Below are 18349 nucleotides of genomic sequence, written 5' to 3'. Positions count from 1 at the left end.
TGATTTTCGTCCCTCGCCGGAGCAAAGGTGAGTTTTAGTCCCTAACCTTTGCCACAAGATTTGGTTTTGGTCCCTCCGGAGCTCTGGGTCAACGCCGGAGCTCCGGTGACCCATGTGGTATGACCACGTCAGTTTAATGAGCTAACGTGGAATTTTTTTCTTTAAATTAATTTAATTAAAAAAACATAATTAATTTAAAAAAAGAAATTGTTTAAAATTCTAAATCCCAAATTAAATCTTCATCTTATCATCTTCAACATCATATCTTCTTCAGGTTCAAAAAGAAATTCATATAACCAAAAAGGTAAATGCTACCATACCACAATTGTATCATACCTGAGTGATGTGGACCAATAGGAGTTGCTTTGACCGGAAACTTTGACTTCTTTATTTTTCTTTTTTAAAAATAACGAAAAACAAAAAAAGGGATTTGTATTAATTATGTTATAGTCCTAACATTTTTGTAATTTCGTTAAGTGGTAACTCAATTTCATGAAATTTCTTCTGTGTGCATTTTAGGGTTTTCACAATCAGGAAAAGAGATTAAGCTTCATCTTAACCCAGAAATTCATCCTTCATCATCATCTTCTTCATCAACATCTAATTCAGATCTGGAAAAAAGAAAGACAGAAAACATAAACACAAAAACCCAGTCACAATACAAATCTGGAAAAGAGAAAAGATGAATGAATCACCAAATTGGATCCAGAGCTTTCTATGCACACCCAGTTCGATTTCTTGATCCTTTCACAAACTTCACTTCTTCTTTCTCATGTTGCTTCACCTTCTCAATCATCTCGTCATCTTGTTGCCCTTCCAACGATGGTATTGCTTTTGTCATAGCCGCAAACACCGATTTGCCAAGCCTCTCTCATGGGTTGGGTTTCTCTCTCCCACCGCAACCCTAACCTCAGATCTGCACTGAAGTCCATTCTTCCTCTTCAATCTCAGATCTGCAATGAAACTAAATGTTGTGGATTTGGCGCAGGTGGTGGGAGCGGTGGGTTTGTTGCAGGTGGTGGTGGTGGTTTCGGCGCAGGTGGTGGGGGTGGTAGATTCGGCGCAGGTGGTGGGGGCGGTGGGTTTGTTGCAGGTGGTGATGGTGGTTTCAGCGCAGGTGGTGAGGGTGGTGGATTCGGCGCAGGTGGTGAGGGCGGTGGATTCGGCGGCGGGTTCAGGGCTGATGGTGTGGATGTCTGGTAAGAAACCTCTTCCTTCTACTGCTCCTCCTCCTGCCAGATCTTGAACAATCTCTTCTATTCTCAAACCGTCTTTCCGATCTGAATCAACTGAAAATCGATCGTTCCCATGGCTGGCACCGACCAACTCGACCCCAATGACTCTAGGGTACGCTCACTCCACCCACCGCTAACTTTACTCTGCAGTTTTCAGATTTGGATTCATTGTTTAGTTCGATAGGATTCAAATTATCCGTACGGTATATGCTGTTTCTCTTCTTACATCATCATCGTTTTGGGATTTGATTTTGAATGTTTTTGTTTTCAATGATTGAGCTTAGGTTTGGTTGTGTAGCAGTTATTAGTTTTGGTTCGATGATTTTCAATGTTGAGGGTTTATCAGTTTAGTTCCTGATTCCTGAGTTTAATTCTATTTTTGTTAATTTTAAATGAAGTTGAAAAATTTGGTGTAGATGGTGGTTACGTTGAATATGTGGGTTTTGATTTCCAATTTCAAGCTGGCATACAATTCCGTTGAATATGTGGTTTCGTTGAAGAAGTTTGATTTCTGGATTTTTTTTTAAGAAGATGAACTTGATGAAGGATTGAGGAAGGAGAGGGGGAGAAGGAGGAGAGGGTCATTCTCAATTGATGCATTAATTGAGGACTATTCAGTAAATAATGAAATTAAAAATAATCTTTATTTCATAGAAAAAATAAAAGGAGAAAATGATTAATTAATGCCACCTAGTTGATTCTAATTGGTCCATATTATTTCATGTATCATACCCAAACTAAATGTTGTGGTATGGTAGCAAGCACCAACCAAAAAACATAATATCTTCTTCTTCATCAAATCATCTTATCTTTGTACTCGACCTTCACATATTTTTGTGCAGTTTCATCACGCCAATATCCATTACAATGCATTTCCTGTATTTAACAACTTAATCCACCACCATGAAATCCAACACCAGTTCTGTTGCACACCCCCAAGCCCCTTCCCATTCCACAGAGACAACACGCATCAAGCCACCACTCCTCACACGAGATCAACACCCAAAGAAAAAAGGGGAAACATTCAAGAGAGAAGAAGATCCGAAATTGCAAAAGGGAAATTGCAACCGAGAATGGTTTTGTTCATTCCTCCTTGCACAGATCTGGGTTTATCTTCGATTTGAATGGCACCATGGATCTTAGCATCGAGTGAGAGAGATCGCGAGCAGGGGCAGAAGGAGACCGGAACACGGAGGTCTGGGTGATGGTCGCGCATGTCGGCGCGGCGGCGCACGGATCCTGAGTCTCTTCGATCTGGGTCCGAACGGTGGGGTGTGGGTGCGCGTGGTGGTCGCCGGAGCAGAGGTTTGTTTCTTCCGAGTTTGGTGAAGTTTCGTGGTCCATCCCTTCTCGTGCCTAGCGTTAGATCCAGATTCAGATTGGGAAGGAGAGCTTTCCTCTGAAACTGTCATAGACATAGCAAGGTGGGGTGTGTCCAAGCATTTGGTGAAGTTTGCTGAATATTGAGGGTATATCCATTAATAAGCTTTCTGTTCCTACACATCCAAATCGCCCAAATAATTGCAGTCAAATTGCTCAACGCCCACTGGTCATTAATTAGAATTTAAGTTAACAATAAATTAAGTTTTTTTTTTATTTTAAACAATTTTTTTTAAAAAAAATTAGTTAGGTTTTTTTAATTTAAAAAATTAAATTCCACGTCAGCTCATTAAACTGACGTGGTCATGCCACATGGGTCACCGGAGCTCCGGCGTTGACCCAGAGCTCCGGAGGGACCAAACCAAATCTTGTGGCAAAGGTTAGGGACTAAAACCCACCTTTGCTCCGGCGAGGGACGAAAACCAAGCATTTAGTAAAGGTTAGGGACCAAAAACTTATTTAAGCCTTTATTTTTTAATGTCTAGATTGCTAATGAATTGAAAAGAAAACAAAGAAATTGAGCTAATTCATGAGCTTTCATTCAGATCTCTTCTAAGCCTTGTTGTGGTGCCTTCTAAGCATTTGTATGATTCTGCTCCCTTTTAAGCATCCCTTGAGTCCATGTGCAAAGTCTATTGCAACTTCTTAAGAGGGTTCTGTTGTGTTTTCTGTTTTATTATCTGCTTTTCAAGAAGAATGAGGATATGTTTCCATTTTGTATCCCTTCACTTTTTTGTTGCCCTATGATCTAGGATCCTCTCAGTGTCAGATAAATATTACTCACGGTTGTAGTACTACAATGAGATTTCTATAAGCTAATCTCGGTTATTAATTCTCTAAGGGGGCGTTTGTTACAAGTTTTACAAAAATATTCCTAGGAATGTTGTTTCCCAGGAATCTCATTACCAGTAAAATCATTCCCAGGTAAAATGGAAATGTGTTTGGTTAGTATAAGTTATTCCCGGGAATGTTTTTCAAAATCATTTAATAGAAAAATATAAAAATATAATAAGTAGTGGAAGAGAGAGATAGTGGAAAATAACTTCCATTCCCATGGGAATGTAAGATTCCCCTTCTTTGAGATGGGAATAAAATTTCAAAACTCATGTGTAATTTACTTACCTGGGAATCTTTCATACCCGGGAATAAAAAATGTAAAACTTCTACCAAACATGGGAATGTTGCATTCCCAACCTCACATTCCCGGGAATATTTTGAGATGCCCACCTACCAAACACCCCCAAGTGTACATCAACGAAGAATGTGAAACGAGTTTCTGTTGATCTCAATCAGGCTTAGAAGTGAAGTCTTTATGTCCACTTTGCTTAGCATTTCTAACTCTTCTATTTCATCCATTGTTTAATATATTTTTAATAATCAAGGTATTAATTGACGTATCAAATACAATAAACATATTCCCCGTGCAACGCACGAGTAAAAAAACACTAGTAATAGACATAATAGAATGAATTATTACTTTTTTATTCTCGTATTACACTTACTTTAAAACCACTAATATCTATGCGATATATAACTTTTTTCCCTAGTTTTTACATTACTTGATATTATACTATAAAATCTTATATTTTTAAAATTTATCTTAAATTCATAAAAATAAATCCAAAAACATACAATTTTCCATAATACATTTTAACATTTAATTTAAAATTAATATTCAACTAAAATGTCACATTGTAGGAGAAAAAAATTATTTATATTGAAAATTTATTATTATTTGAAATAGAAAATTCATTAAATAAAAATGAGATGATATATAATAATAAATGAGGTTAAAATACCATTTTTTTTGTTACAAAGAGGAAAAGAAAACAGTAAGTACCATTTTGAACAAAATGTAACTGATTACAGCATGCCAATAAAATTATGTGTAAAACTATTTTTCTACCTACAACTACTAGGTGGAGGTAGAAAAATAATTTTGTAATTTTAGTAGTTATGAGTGTTTCTAATCCATCTCATTCAATCCAAATTAGGGGGTGAGAAATTTGATAGTAATGGAATGTGATGGAATTACCATTTCATCCTCACTTAACAAACCACACAAGAACATAATACCATTCTCTTCCATTTCATCACATTCCACCCCTCCCATCAATCTAGGGAGAATATTTGCATAAACATCTACCGAATAGCTTCTTCCCCCAAAATTATATTGCAAGATGTATTAGCCCAGGTGCAATAATTCAGTCTAAAAAATGTGAACAAAAAAATAAATCCTATGCTGATGTGTAGCATTCCATGATTTTTATGAACTAATACAAACAAATTTCTCTAGCTGCGAAAGGGCAAATACTTGATGCGGGTTAGCATTAGCAATGAATTTGACAAAATCAATCCCTAAGAATAGAGAGAAGCAAGAGGACCAATTTGCTTCTAACCTAGAGATTGACTTTGGCGATGTTGGCTGAATATAAAGACAGACAATTAATTGCAGGCAAATTATTTTACAATATATACAAACATTCCTAAAGAGGCAAGACAATATGACAATTGCAGATCAATGCTCATTCTTAACTCTTGCCTTTAATATTCCAGGTAGTGGTGGTGATGAGGGAGGCGGCCTAACTGCCGGGTTTGAAACTAAAGTAGCAACCTGTGCATGATACAAACCTGACATGCTAGAACCTTCACCTCCATCAGTAGGATTGTGTGTTATATTTTCATTCTCAGGTCTCTCATGAAATTTCATTGCCTTGAGAACATAATTGTCATCATGCAGCTCAAAAGGAGTGCTGCAAACAGAGAAGCAGAAGAAAAAGTAAGTATACATCGAAAAATATTTTGAACAAAAGAAAGTTTTAAAAGAGGCTTTAAAAGTGGCAGGATGTATTTCTCAATATAACTTCTGTTCGACAAGAACAAGATAAATTGGTGCTTGACTTGACCTTATGAAACTAGTGAATCAGGAAATCTTCACACTAAGACAACACAGGACATGATATTGCCATCATAATTCTTTCAGGAAAATACCAAGTGATTGAAGCTTTTTACCTATTGAAATCAAAATGCACAAGTTGCATATCTTCTGATATTTCCACTTCAACAGTTGCATGGGGGCGTGTCTACAATTTCCAAAATGCAGAAATGATGTTGGTTAAAAAGTAAAACGAGCAAATTGCAATTCATATATATATATATATATATATATATATATATATATAATTGACCATCTTAGAACTATCATCAAGAATCCTATATAGGCCATAGAGACATATTTTAGTCAAGATCAGATGTAGTGAGTGCACTCAGTAACGTGTCTGCATAGACTCATGACAGCTGTTAGTGTCTCCTAATTGTAACATTCGGCAGTTATCTCAGTTAGGTAGTTATCAGAGTCCAGAACTGTGACCCGCATCAAGTACTATAAATACCTGATGCACTAGATATGAATGAAAAGAGCAAGACAAAATTTCATTTTCTCAGATTCAATACACTCTGTTTTATCTTAAATTTTCTCAAACTGAACTTCTTCCACATCTGACTCGTTTACATGAGCTCCACGTTTCTCACATATTGCCCTCAATCTTTTGTGACAACTTGAGCTCGGTATAACTATCTAACAATCCTGCTCTCCATGCCTGTACCAAGCACATGCAGCTTAGCAAGTCTCTCATAGTTCAACACATCCTGGCGTCCTTTCAAATGGTTGATGTTCTCACCAAATCTCACTCCCACACACTTCCTTGAGATAAGGGCCAAGCTCCTAGATCCACTTGCACTACACCCTCCTTGAGCTTGCAGGTAGTGTGATATATAGTGTGCAATTGTGTTAGTAGTTATGTCAATCACGTCCTTGTAAACAGATCCTGAGTAGGATCTCAATCCTGACAAGTGACAACATTGCCAACTAACTTAGGCTAGGATAAGATACAACTGGGTAAATTGTACCCGCATACTCCAATACCCCGTCAGGCTCAACTGTGACGATTTATATCTCTTCTTGTCAAAGAAAAGATCCTTGTCAGCATGGATATGGTGGACTCATAGTAGTCAATCCCAGATCGCTGCGCGTAGCAGCCGACCCCAAAAGTGGGATAGCGGATAGCGGGATGACCGCTATTTTGATTTTTCACATTTAATATTATATAATCAATGTATACATATTACTAAAAAGTGATAAATATAACTTCAAATTCATAACATGATGAAATGATAGAGAAGAGAGGACTACTAGAGGAGAAGAACTGGAGAAGTATGTTTGAGAACAGAATAATAAATAAGAAGGAAAAGAAAGGAAAGAAAAATAGAGAAATAGAAGATAAAAAACAGAGCAACTCAGAACAGAACAAAGGCCCAAGGGAAACAGGGGTGGTGGTCGCCGGAGCCTGGAATCTGGACTTCTGGTCGAAGGGTGCTTGTCAGATTGCGCCGTGGCCATGGGTTTTGGACTTCTGGTCGAAGGTGGCTGAGCTGAAGGAACGACACCGAAGATTGCAGAGGAAATGCGTAGAAAGAAGAATGCGTTGAAGAAGGCGAGTGAAACGCACCGTTTCACTTAATAAGAGCGAAATCCCAAAAGTACCCTCAAATATTAACCTAATTTTAAAATTTTGAGGGCAATTTGGGGATTTTCCTTGGACCAGACCCATCTTCAACCTGGAGCACCGCGATGTGCTGCGATTGAACACGATTTGGCCGCGATTCGCGGCGCAACAGCCGCTACGGCGTTCCGCGACGCGATCGATTCAGAATCGCGGGGAAGTGCCGCGACACGACGCAACGGCGCGATAGCGCCGCTATTTGTCGTGATCGATAACTATGGGTGGACTGTGAGCTGCTTGACAAGGATCTTTTCTTTGACAAGAAGAGATATAAATCGTCACAGTTGAGCTTGACGGGGTATTGGGTATGCAAGTACAATTTACTCAGTTGTATCTTATCCTAGCCTAAGTTAGTTGGCAATGTTGTCAGGATTGAGATCTTACTCAGGATCGGAAGGGGAGGTAAAAGATCGTCGATCGTAGGATCTTATTGGAAAGGCAGAGAACAACCACTCCCATCCTAACCCTAAAAAGTAAGCATATGAGAGAAGCGGAAAACACATGACCCATACTTTAGAGATGAGAGGAGTACAAAAACCAGAAAAGAGATCCTCTGAGATGAAGTGACATGTGCGCGGAAGTTGACGGCGCTGCTTGTGCATGAATGACGAACATCAGCGGCGGTGCTCTCGTGCGGGAACGTTGTATGGGCAGAGGTGAGTCAAAGTATAGGGTTTCACTGGGCGAATCGCGATTAATGATCACAAATGGAAGGCTGAAACCCTAAATCACAACTTCAAAAGCAAACCTCAAGGCTCTGGTTCCGGATCCCACAATCCTCCCTAAAAGATTGTGATCCAGCATCCATTTCGATTCAAGATCCTGCATGCGATCCAGATCACACAATTGCCCAGGGATTGCAAGATGGCACAATCCTACGATCTGGATCGCGATCATGACAACATTGTTAGTTGGAGTTACTTTTAGTATGTTGTTAATTATGTGGTCAAACGGAAGTTAGTGAAGGATTGTAATCTCTAAGTGTATATTGTACTGCAAAAACATCCATGACAGCATTCATTTTTAGTTTCTCAATCACTCTGGTTATTCTCTCTCTCACCCTCACTCTTATAAGAAGCTCCAGCTAAATGTGCAGATGAAATCACGAAAACTCTCTCACCCACGGATAGAACCCTGATAATATTAAGAAAGGAAAGTAAAATGTTGCTGAGATATTCGAGAGTCTCAAACACTCCCTAATTTACAACCCAAATGATCCCTAAAGATAGCTAAACACTCTTAAGACCCCCTAATTTATAGGCTAACCCTCTACTAACTAACTAATGCGGTTACCTATTAATACTCCGCCCCTGAAGATTCACCTTGTCCTCAAGGTGAGGGGCTAAGGAGTCAAAACAAGGTAAAGAAATGAAAACAGGGGCAAAAATTACAAAAAACATGTGACTAATCAGATTCACACAAAATAGTGGGCCAATGCTGCACTACATGGCCCAACACAAGTCCTGCATCCCTTGACCAAGTCAGCTCTAATCTCATGCAAGGCCCAACTCCTTCCATGAGAGGTTTGGGCTTGGCCCATTCGAGTTGGAGACGGGTCAGCTGGTACCCACTCATTTCTGCGCACTTTCCTGTGTTATATAATTCTCAACAGAAAAAAAATATCGCGAACCTTGCCGGTGGTCGTATGGTGGTTGCGGGACTGCAAAAGAGAACTCCCTCTGCTCCCTTTTGTACGCACTCCAAGCTGGCGACAACAGCATGTCACCACCACGTATGTCACCACTGCGCGAACATCGTGGTCTGGTGGTTTTGCAGGTTGTCGGTTGGCTAAGTCCATGTGATGTCCCTTCCCGGAGGATCTGGTCATGGGTCTAGACGCAAGAGAATTCTTCTTGCGACCCAAACTGAATAAAGAAGAAGCGGCTCGTCCTTGATAGAGCATCTTCAAACGTTACGGTTCTTGAGAAAATACTTGACTTGATTTTATTCAATGCTGAAATCCTCTTTTATAAGAAGGGTTGAGTACAAGAAAATAGAAAACTAGAATCTATCCAATTATGAAACAAATCCTAAATCTTATAAGATATGATAGAATAAAATCCTATCTAATTAAAAAGTTCTTATATCTAATAAGATAAGAAACAACTAAATCTTATCTTATCTTATAAAGAAAAGCAATCCACTCTTAACTAATAAGGATATAAAATTAAAAATAGATTTATCCTAAATTAAACCAAACTACTCAAATCTGCCTAAAATCAGCATCCATATCAGTCCGATCTGCAGAACCGCTGAGGAAGAAGCGTCCACGGTTCAGCCACTGCCCGTTTTGCAAACACCGACTTGCACAGAAATGAATTCGGTGGTTTCCGTAGAGGCCTTGCCCTTTCGAACCCTAAATCAACTATTTGGGGCAGAACCAAAGAGTCATCCTTCTTCCTCCCTTGAAAGATTTGCTTCTGGCTTTCCTCCATTGATGAACCCTTCTGCAGCTGCAGGAAGAGGGCTGCGATTTCTGTTTCGTTCTTCTCTCGCCTCTCTGTCTAACATGCGTTCCACTGCTGCTTGCTCCGCCGCATTTGCGGCCTCCTCCTTTCTCCGCGAAGCTTCCTCTGCGGTTCGCTCCGTCTCAGAATTCTCCGCACTAAATTCGCCTCTGCTTTGGCTACCGCGGTACCGCCAAATCAGTTTTCCGTTCCTTCTACCAGACTTCTTTCTTTCTGGAGATTTCTTCCTCCCCTGAATCTTGGACTGGTACTGGCACGTAAGATTCCAATTCAGGTTGGAATTCTCTCCGGAATGCCATCACAAAATCCCACCATGTTACCTCCTCATTGCGTCTTTTCCAGAAACACCACCAAAAGATAGCATCACGTGACATAGCCTTCTCCGCCTCTGAGAATTTCTTCTCTTCAGAGATTCCCATGGCCTCACAATGCTGCTCCACGATAATGAGCCACCCATAAGCCTCTCTTCCATCAAATTCTTGAATCATCATCACAAACAATTGTCCACAGCTCCAAGATCGGAGCTCTGTTGCCAATTGATAGAACTCTGATAATATTGAGTAACGTACAAATGTTGCTGAGATATTCGAGAGTCTCAACCACTCTCCATATTTCACAACCCAAATGATCCATAAAGATTGCCAAACCCTCTAGAGACCCCCTCATTTACAGGCTAACCCTCAACTAGAGCTAAGAAGCTGGATCTCATTTCATAATAATAGATATATGCAGTTCAAATTTCAAGCCAATTGGTTAAGTAAATCCTACTAGGGACTTCGAACATGAGACCAATAAAATATAAATTCGTCATACAAATTGAAGATCAAAAGGAAAAAATTGAGAATGAATTTCAAGTGGACAAACTATAACCGAAAACAGGAGATAGTGAGATGATAGTGTACCTGCACCAGAATAAAAGGCAGGGATACACCACCGCTGGGAGCATTTCCTGAGCTATATAATTGCTCATTTCGTTGTATAAGGTTCTGAAGACCTATGTACTTGATAACACAATGCAAGAAGTTAACAAAGAAGAAACTAGCCATTGAGGAACAAAATTATTTATTAGGGTCTTCTGCTAACCAAGTGCAAATATAACATGGAAAAGTAATATTCCTTGGGCTTGCAAACCAGGCCCAGGAGTATATTTTATAGGTAAAATTCGCTACAGTGAAGGGTCCTTACTTGGTCCTCCAGTTCTTGCAAATATGCTCTTTTCTTTTCAATTCTATTCCTTAGCCCAAGACGCTCGGTCTGTTGAATAAATTATACTTAACAATAAGATCATTTACCGCATTTTCAGATTAGCTACGAATATCACAGTAGAGAAAGAATAATCCACTAGGATCCAAAAAAGTTACAACTTTAAGGTAGTTTGTAAACCTTTAGTTCTTCAATATCATTCAGACTAGTACGAGGAAGACCCTTCCATTGTATTTCCTTTTTATCCTTTGAAATAATATCCATCGCCATGAGAACGTTCAAAGCATCATACACTCTTCGACGAATGTTTTTCTCATCATATTGTTGCTACGAAAGGTTCACCACAATAAATTTAAGTTCAACTCAATCTATGAATAGCAGATAGTATTGAAATCACTTAGACTGAGAGTAAACCTGATCTGGGGATAAAGTGCTATTGCTTGGATCAGCAAATTCAGCAACCAGTTCGTCTGCTACCTAGATTATAAATCACATCCATAATCCAAATCAAATTTAAAAAAAAACTTGGAAAATTCTGCAACAAGTTTAAAAGAAAGACCTGAAAATGCATATGATCTTATTGAGATATGATATGAACAGAAATATGAGAACGTGTTCCATTGATATGGAATAAATCATCACAAATGTACTTATAGTTGTGGTTCAGTTACAAGAGTAATTGCCACTCTAACTAAAACCACTAACAGAAACTAAAAAACTGTATCTGAATACAATTAGCCACAACTAACTATAACTGCCTCAGTTACATTAAAAAAATAATATACAAGTGCAAATGCAATACACTAATAAGTAATAATTCCTTGAATTAAGGTGATGAGAAAGGTTTTGTAAAGGCATCAACTAGTTGTAAGTGAGCAGGAATATGTTAATGACCTTTTCTCTAACAAAGAAAAGGTCAAGCTTCATACGCTTTGTTCTAGCATGAAGGACAGGGTTTTGAGTAAGAAAAACTCTGCTAAGAGATCTACAACCCTTGGGCGATTTAAATCGCTTGCTAAATCGCCCCAAAATCGCTAACTGTGTTTAAGTTTTATGCTTTGATGAGAACTCGATGTTTGAGTTTTATGCTTTATAAGTTGTATGGTGTTTTGATTTAGTACTTTATGACTTATGTATGACATTCCTATGAACTCTGTTGGATTTAGCGATTTACGATTTACAACCCTCCCCAATTTTGGTCGTAATCCCGATTTTGACTACAATGGTGATGGTTGTCACAAAAGGATGTTAGCCATTTGAGTAACTCTTAAACTCCTATAGCAGAGATTAAATCCAAAGAATGCCTGCCGCAAGCTGGGAACTCTGCCTCAGTACTGCTGCGTGCCACAACCTGCTGATTTCTAGACCACCAGGAGATCAGATTTGGTCCAAGCAAAAGACATTCCTAAAGTGGAGAAACCATCATCAAAATCATTTGCCCCATTAGCATCACAATAACCAAGAAAGAATGGCTAGTCTAAGGAATAGATTCTTTTAGATATGTCAGTATTTTTTTTTTCGCTTTGCTTAGTAAACTCTGAATAGCTGATTTAGTTATTGCAAGATCTTGAAGAACACCCACTTTAGATTGGTATAGAGAAGGATAAAAAAGGAAAATAAATAATCACATCAGTCTTAGACAGTTTTGTAGAACTAGCCATAGGAGAAGATATATGCTTGCAATAAGTCAAGTTATTCTTAGCAAGAATGGCTTGAATATACTTGCTTTGTGTATGAAGAACAGAAGTCTTAGAAACAGGCTTGACTTCAATGCCCAGAAAATAACTCAAAATGCCAATTGTTTAAGAGCAAGAACTGAATTTAACTGATTAGTAAACTTGTCAGTGAGAGCTGCAGAATTTCCTCTTACAATTATGTCATCCATAAAAACAGGAATATAAACAGCACTATTAGATGAGTAGATGAACAATGGAGGGTCCCATTTGCTTGAGGTGAACCCAAATTGAAGAAGAGTCGCTAGGTCTGTCAAACCAAGATTTAGGAGTTTAGAGCATCCACAATGGGATTATTATGAGTATCTTATCACTAAGCAACCTGATAGGGTAGTTACCAGGCAGTTGGGAAGTTAATAGTTAGTAATTAGTTTTGTGGCAATTGGGAAGTTAATAATTAGTAGTCAGTTGTGTTTGCTGTCTTATAGCAGTTATATTTTAATAAACGGATTAGGAATGGTTATGGACCGGGCGAGCCCCTATAGGGGCAACGCCCTGGGGCAGCCCGCCATGTGGCGGGGCGTTTGGCCTCTACGTAGGGCCTGGGTGCGGCCCAAGTGGCCCATCCAAGGCAAGTTAGTTGCGCAGGGCCCATACCCCCCACACACTATAAATAGGTAGCGGTTATCTGTTGTAAGGGCTTTTAATTCATTTTCCTCAATAAACAAGTGAAATTCAGTGATGATAACCTCTCCTCTTTCTTCTCCCTTTAAGGCATTCACCCCTCCCTCTAGGTACTACCTTGCCTAGCAATGTTCTATACCGGAACATTTGGCGCCGTTTGTACCTTATGAAGGATCATTCAGAAGTTTAGTAACTGGTTGTTAAGGAGAGATGCAGGCAACTCTCGAATTCCTGCTGTGTAAAATATTTCTGTAGAGATTCTTCATCTCTACTTCAACAATAATATCCATTTCCCTTTCTTACTCTCTTTATCCTATCACAACCATACCTTCTTTTACTTTCACCATTGGAGCAAGTCTAGGTGGCACTCCAAAGAGCTTAAAAAAAAGGTTTGGTGCTTCTACAAGCAACCATGCCTTATGATTAAAATAATATTGTTTCTCTCTCTTGCATTGACAATTCATTCTCTCTCCTAAATTAAGTGCAAATAAAAAATATGAGTTGCTTATGGGAAAAATAAGAAACCATCATTGGAGTAAAATGTGCATGAGGTGCTTATGGATTGCTTAAATACTATGGCATTTTGGACCCACATAAATAGTATTAAGCAACCCATATAAGCAATTGCCATTGTGGATGCTCTTATTTGTGACCATAAAGTGTCTTGTGCAATCTGCAGACCAGTGTTTTGTCAGAAGAGAAGATTCAAATCCTAGAGCTTGGGATAAATATACCTCTTCTTCTAACAGACCATTCAGCAAAGCATTGTCAACATCAAGTTGTTGTAATGTCCAACCATAGGAAAGAGCAAGAGTTAAAATGATATAGATGGTGGAAATGATAACAGATAATGTTCACTTTCTAGAGCCCATATGAAAGTTTATGGAAATGAAACTATGTAGGATGTGATATAACATGACCACAACCTCAGCTCTTAACCTACATAGTTTGAACGTCTAACTACCTCATCAATCCAATGCCATATTATCCCTCCAATCTAATGAATCTATTACAACAGTATCAGGCTGGTCCTTTTTCTTAATGTGGCATTCACTTATGTGCCTATGCATTTCCCAAAAGTAGTGAAAGTACCACGAATTCAGTACTTGCAATTTTTGAGAAATCTAATCAATATTAAAAGTTAAAACAATCATGAGAAGATAACATCTCCCTCAAATTACATCACCATGTCTCTTCCTCTCAAATTGTATTAACTCCTCAAAATATAGACCTCCCTTTAACACCAAAAACAGAAGAAATGAAAGGGAAAGAAAGCAGGCAGATTCAAGACTGTATGTTAGGATTCTAAATATCTAGGTTTAGTTTATTTTAGGAGTTTATATTTTATTTTAGGAGTAGATCTTTTATTTTGGTTGGGTTATCTTTTAGATTAAGAGTGTCTTTTAATTTAGGAATTATCTTTTATTTTTGTTAGTCGATCTTTTCTATTTCTTAGGGGTTAAGTTTATTAGGATTAGTTATTATAAATAGGAGTACCCTCCTCCCTCCTTAGGTTAGAGTCATGATTTGAGTAATTGAGTTGTAAAGGGATTGGAAGGGTTTTCACCTTTTTAAGAAGGTTCTCCTTCTTGTGTCTTTTTTATTTTAAATAATATCAGCTTCTTATTCAAAAAATTACCAAACCAAATTACTCTTTTATCCTTATTCGTCTACTGTTTGGCTGTTAGGATTTACCAATCCTAACACTAGTTCTTGAAGAATTCCCAAATAAAAACATCTTATAGGCATCTAACAAATCAGAGGATGCAACTCTTATGGATAATGGTTATGCCTGATAAAGAAGAAAATATGAATAATAGATTGAAACGAATATGAAAACAGGAAATTCTAAGTGTGTTTCCTTTTCAAATGTAAAAGTATGCTCTTCAATGCAAAATATTGTCAATTTAGTACCGTACAGATAGAACTTCAAACATGTACAGCAAAATGAAAAACATATTGAGAAAAAAATATATTGAAAATTAATTTAAAAACAGAGACGTTATGACATAGAAATACATTTATGTGCATATACTAAATTATATAAAACCAAAGCCAAAATTTTATTTCACTTTAGCAAAAACTGACTTAAAGTAACTGCCTAACCTCATTGTAAGTTGTTCTTCCCTTGCTTTCTACCTTCTCACACACTGGAGACAAACCAACAATAAGTGAGAAAAAAGGCCAGTAAGATAAAACATCAATGAACTTTTTCATTAAAGAACAAACTGATCAAATTGGAATACCTTTCATACTAAATTGGCGTAGCCCTCTTCCACTCTTATCACCTCCAACAGCACGTTGGCCTCTCTTTTTTTTGTTGCTACTGTTTTAAAAGTCACAATGGTAAGAGTCAACAAAAAGAAAATAAAAAACAGCATTTAAAGGAATTGAGAAACAGCAAGCAGATACTTGACACTAGCAAGTCATAGATAGCATTTCATGCCCAATATTTCATCCAAAACCTAAGTATTTTTGCACAACCTAATAAATGAAAGATGTAAGAATGAGAATAAGAAAAAAGAAAAAAGAAAAATAATTCCTTCCTTCCAAAATCCAAAAAAAGAAAAACCAAATTTTTTTTAACTATACTAAGCACAAAAGCACTATATCCTCTATATAACTAACAAACAAGACACTCAGATGATTTCACAAGCACACTGCACATACCCAAAAGAAATCTTGTCAGTGAAGAGATAGACACAAAGACAAAGAAATCATTAAGAACCCAGGATACTGTTCCAACAATATTCACTTGAAAAATGAAAGATTCAAAAGAAATGATCAGGGCATAAAAGAAGACCAGCTGAATATTTACCATTAAGATTGCTATCACACAGAGGTTGCAATCCTGATTTGTAAACTAGAAACAGGAACATTAGATACCGGCCCAGTGATTGTGCCTCTTGAGATTTCTTACTTTACTAATCTGATCTTGAATAAAACATCTTAATAACTAAATAATAACTTTTTGTTAAAAAATATAAAAGGAACCCAAATCAATGTTCATTTAAAATAATATATCACAGGAAATCATCCAATTGCCATCAACCTAAAGAGAAAAGCTGAAAGTTAAACAGCATCCGCATCATATGAATTAGCACAAGATCCAAGTGTAATAGAGAACTCACCCAACTGCACCCTGTGTTCCAACATCGTCACCGCCATGTATGTCAAGATGGTTTAATCTAAGAAAAGTGCTCTCACTAGCTGGTGTTGCCATTGTCTGTTCACTCCGGCTGGATGGTGAGCCAACACTTCTGCTTGTTGACATTGATTGACCAGAAAATGTAGCTCCACGACCTGGCAGCTCCTCCTCCTCTTCTTCTGGACATGTTTGCTGGGGTTGTGTTCCCATTGGTACGTTCTTTACCTTCGGGCTTGGTACTAGATACTAATATGATAGAAACTGAATTCAATTGAACAGAAGCGTTGAGATATCCCTAAAGATTCCCTGTTCAATATCAAGTAAATGAATAAACCATTAGTGCTGTCAATATCAACATAAGATAACATATAATAATAACAAAAAGTACGAATAAAAAATATGCATAAAATTAAAGACAGCACAAACTCCAAACACACATGTTCCACCAGCTGCTAACCTCCCCAGACTCCCATAATAATAGTTTTTTCTGTAATTTTCAATCATCATTTGGGAAGAGGAGAAATTACGAAATCAACGAAATTTAAAAAGACAAAAGCATTATTCAAAAAAAAATCAAGAAAACAATATATATATGCACGTGCTATCAACCACCAAAGCAATGCCAAGCCGATATACAGATAAATAAAGCTACAAACACTCACAAAAAACATTGTGCAGTTCAGTTTGGTCCTAAGATGAAGAAGTGGGGAGAGAGAGAGAGAGAGAGAGAGAGAGAGAGAGAGAGATTTTCCGTGTAGATGAATAGTATCTAAAATATGATGAGCACGCTCGGTCTAGGTTATGACTTGTGTTGAGCAGGACTTTTATTTTTTATTTTTTTAAGAAGAACCAAAATTAGGTCATGGGTTAGACTTTCTACTGCCATTTTCTACTGCATCGTGATTTAACTAAATTTGTGTACAGCAAAAATTAGAACCATAACTTACTTAGACAAACAAACAGTAACTCAGGAACATGGAGTCTACAAGACTCCTGTAGACTCCAATTCATACCAGGTAGCTCCAAATTAACAATTTCCAGTACCAATCACACAACACAGATATTATACTGATGAACCTATACTATATACCGCTCTCCGTGGTGTGATTCAAATATTGTAATCAGAGGCTAGGATACAGGAGTGATGTTCCAATCAGTGTTATCAATGACGGATGGCGATCCATGGTGGAAAGCCAAAATACCGCCATATAATTATGGCAGATGCCACGGCGGTGCCATGGCGGCCTTAAGAAAAAAAATTAATATATATATTATATATCTATAATATATATATACAATTATACATACACACATTAAAAACCTGCATAATGCAATTATACAACACAACAAACAAAAAATTCTGCTAACTAATAACAACTTATATCATCAAATATAGGCTCAACATCATAGATACAATAGCAAATATCATAACAAAGGTTCAATAGATACTTTATACTAGATAGATATTAAGTCTCATACTCCCATTGAGACTATTACATACCAATTACCAAAACATCATGACAAATTCAAGACCTCATGTTTTAATTGACATGAAAAATAAAGTCTAAAGAGTAGAAAGTTGAGTGTCAATGCCACTTGCCATTGCAAAACAGAGGAACGCCCACCAGCACTAAAAAGGGGAAAGAAAACAAAGATTTAAGCAAACAGTGACAGAGGAGAAAGGAGAAGGAACAGAAGGTTGTAACTTGTAAGTTGTAACAACTGAGGAGAAGAAACAAGCCTTTGGGAGATTAGAGAGAGGAAAACTAAGAAACCGTGAGAGGACGCAGAACCAGAGTGGAAAAACGAAAAAATTGCAGAGAAAATTTACCTAAGAGCTTGGATGGAGCAGAGACCGGAGTGGTCGCCGGTGGCCGTGAGGGTAGTCGCCGGTGGTCGCGCGGCCGCAGGTAACCGGGAATGGGCGGAGCGGTGGTCGGAGGTGGATGGGGCAGCAGCTATGGGAAGGAGATCGGGTGAAATTTTAGGATTTCTA

General features: G+C 37.9%; 2 protein-coding genes across 4 annotated transcripts; one reads left to right on the top strand and one right to left on the bottom strand.

Moving 5' to 3' along the window:
• Positions 1-873: 873 nt before the first annotated feature.
• Positions 874-1586, top strand: LOC130736428 (glycine-rich protein 5-like). The gene is made up of 2 exons (XM_057588265.1): positions 874-1199; positions 1520-1586. Exons 1-2 carry the CDS (start codon positions 874-876, stop codon positions 1584-1586), a joined length of 393 nt encoding a protein of 130 aa, XP_057444248.1.
• A 3181-nt stretch (positions 1587-4767) lies between these two features.
• On the bottom strand, positions 4768-18339 carry LOC130729570 (transcription factor-like protein DPB). Of its 3 annotated transcripts, none has more exons than XM_057581525.1 (10): positions 18185-18339; positions 16337-16659; positions 15452-15531; positions 15312-15355; positions 11263-11325; positions 11029-11175; positions 10831-10899; positions 10548-10639; positions 5628-5698; positions 4768-5368 (listed from the first exon to the last, which is right to left on the bottom strand). In XM_057581525.1, the coding sequence occupies exons 2-10, from the start codon at positions 16561-16563 to the stop codon at positions 5322-5324; spliced, it is 840 nt and encodes a 279-aa protein (XP_057437508.1). In that variant the 5' UTR covers positions 16564-16659; positions 18185-18339; the 3' UTR covers positions 4768-5321. The 3 variants fall into 3 exon arrangements, with proteins under 3 accessions (XP_057437508.1, XP_057437435.1, XP_057437379.1); XM_057581452.1 differs by having other exon boundaries at positions 10548-10646; positions 15452-15528; XM_057581396.1 differs by having other exon boundaries at positions 10548-10646; positions 18185-18338.
• Positions 18340-18349: the final 10 nt, after the last annotated feature.

This window comes from Lotus japonicus, chromosome 1 (genome assembly GCF_012489685.1).
Source record: "Lotus japonicus ecotype B-129 chromosome 1, LjGifu_v1.2".
Taxonomy (NCBI): domain Eukaryota; kingdom Viridiplantae; phylum Streptophyta; class Magnoliopsida; order Fabales; family Fabaceae; genus Lotus; species Lotus japonicus.
This window is presented reverse-complemented; position numbering and strand designations above follow the sequence as displayed.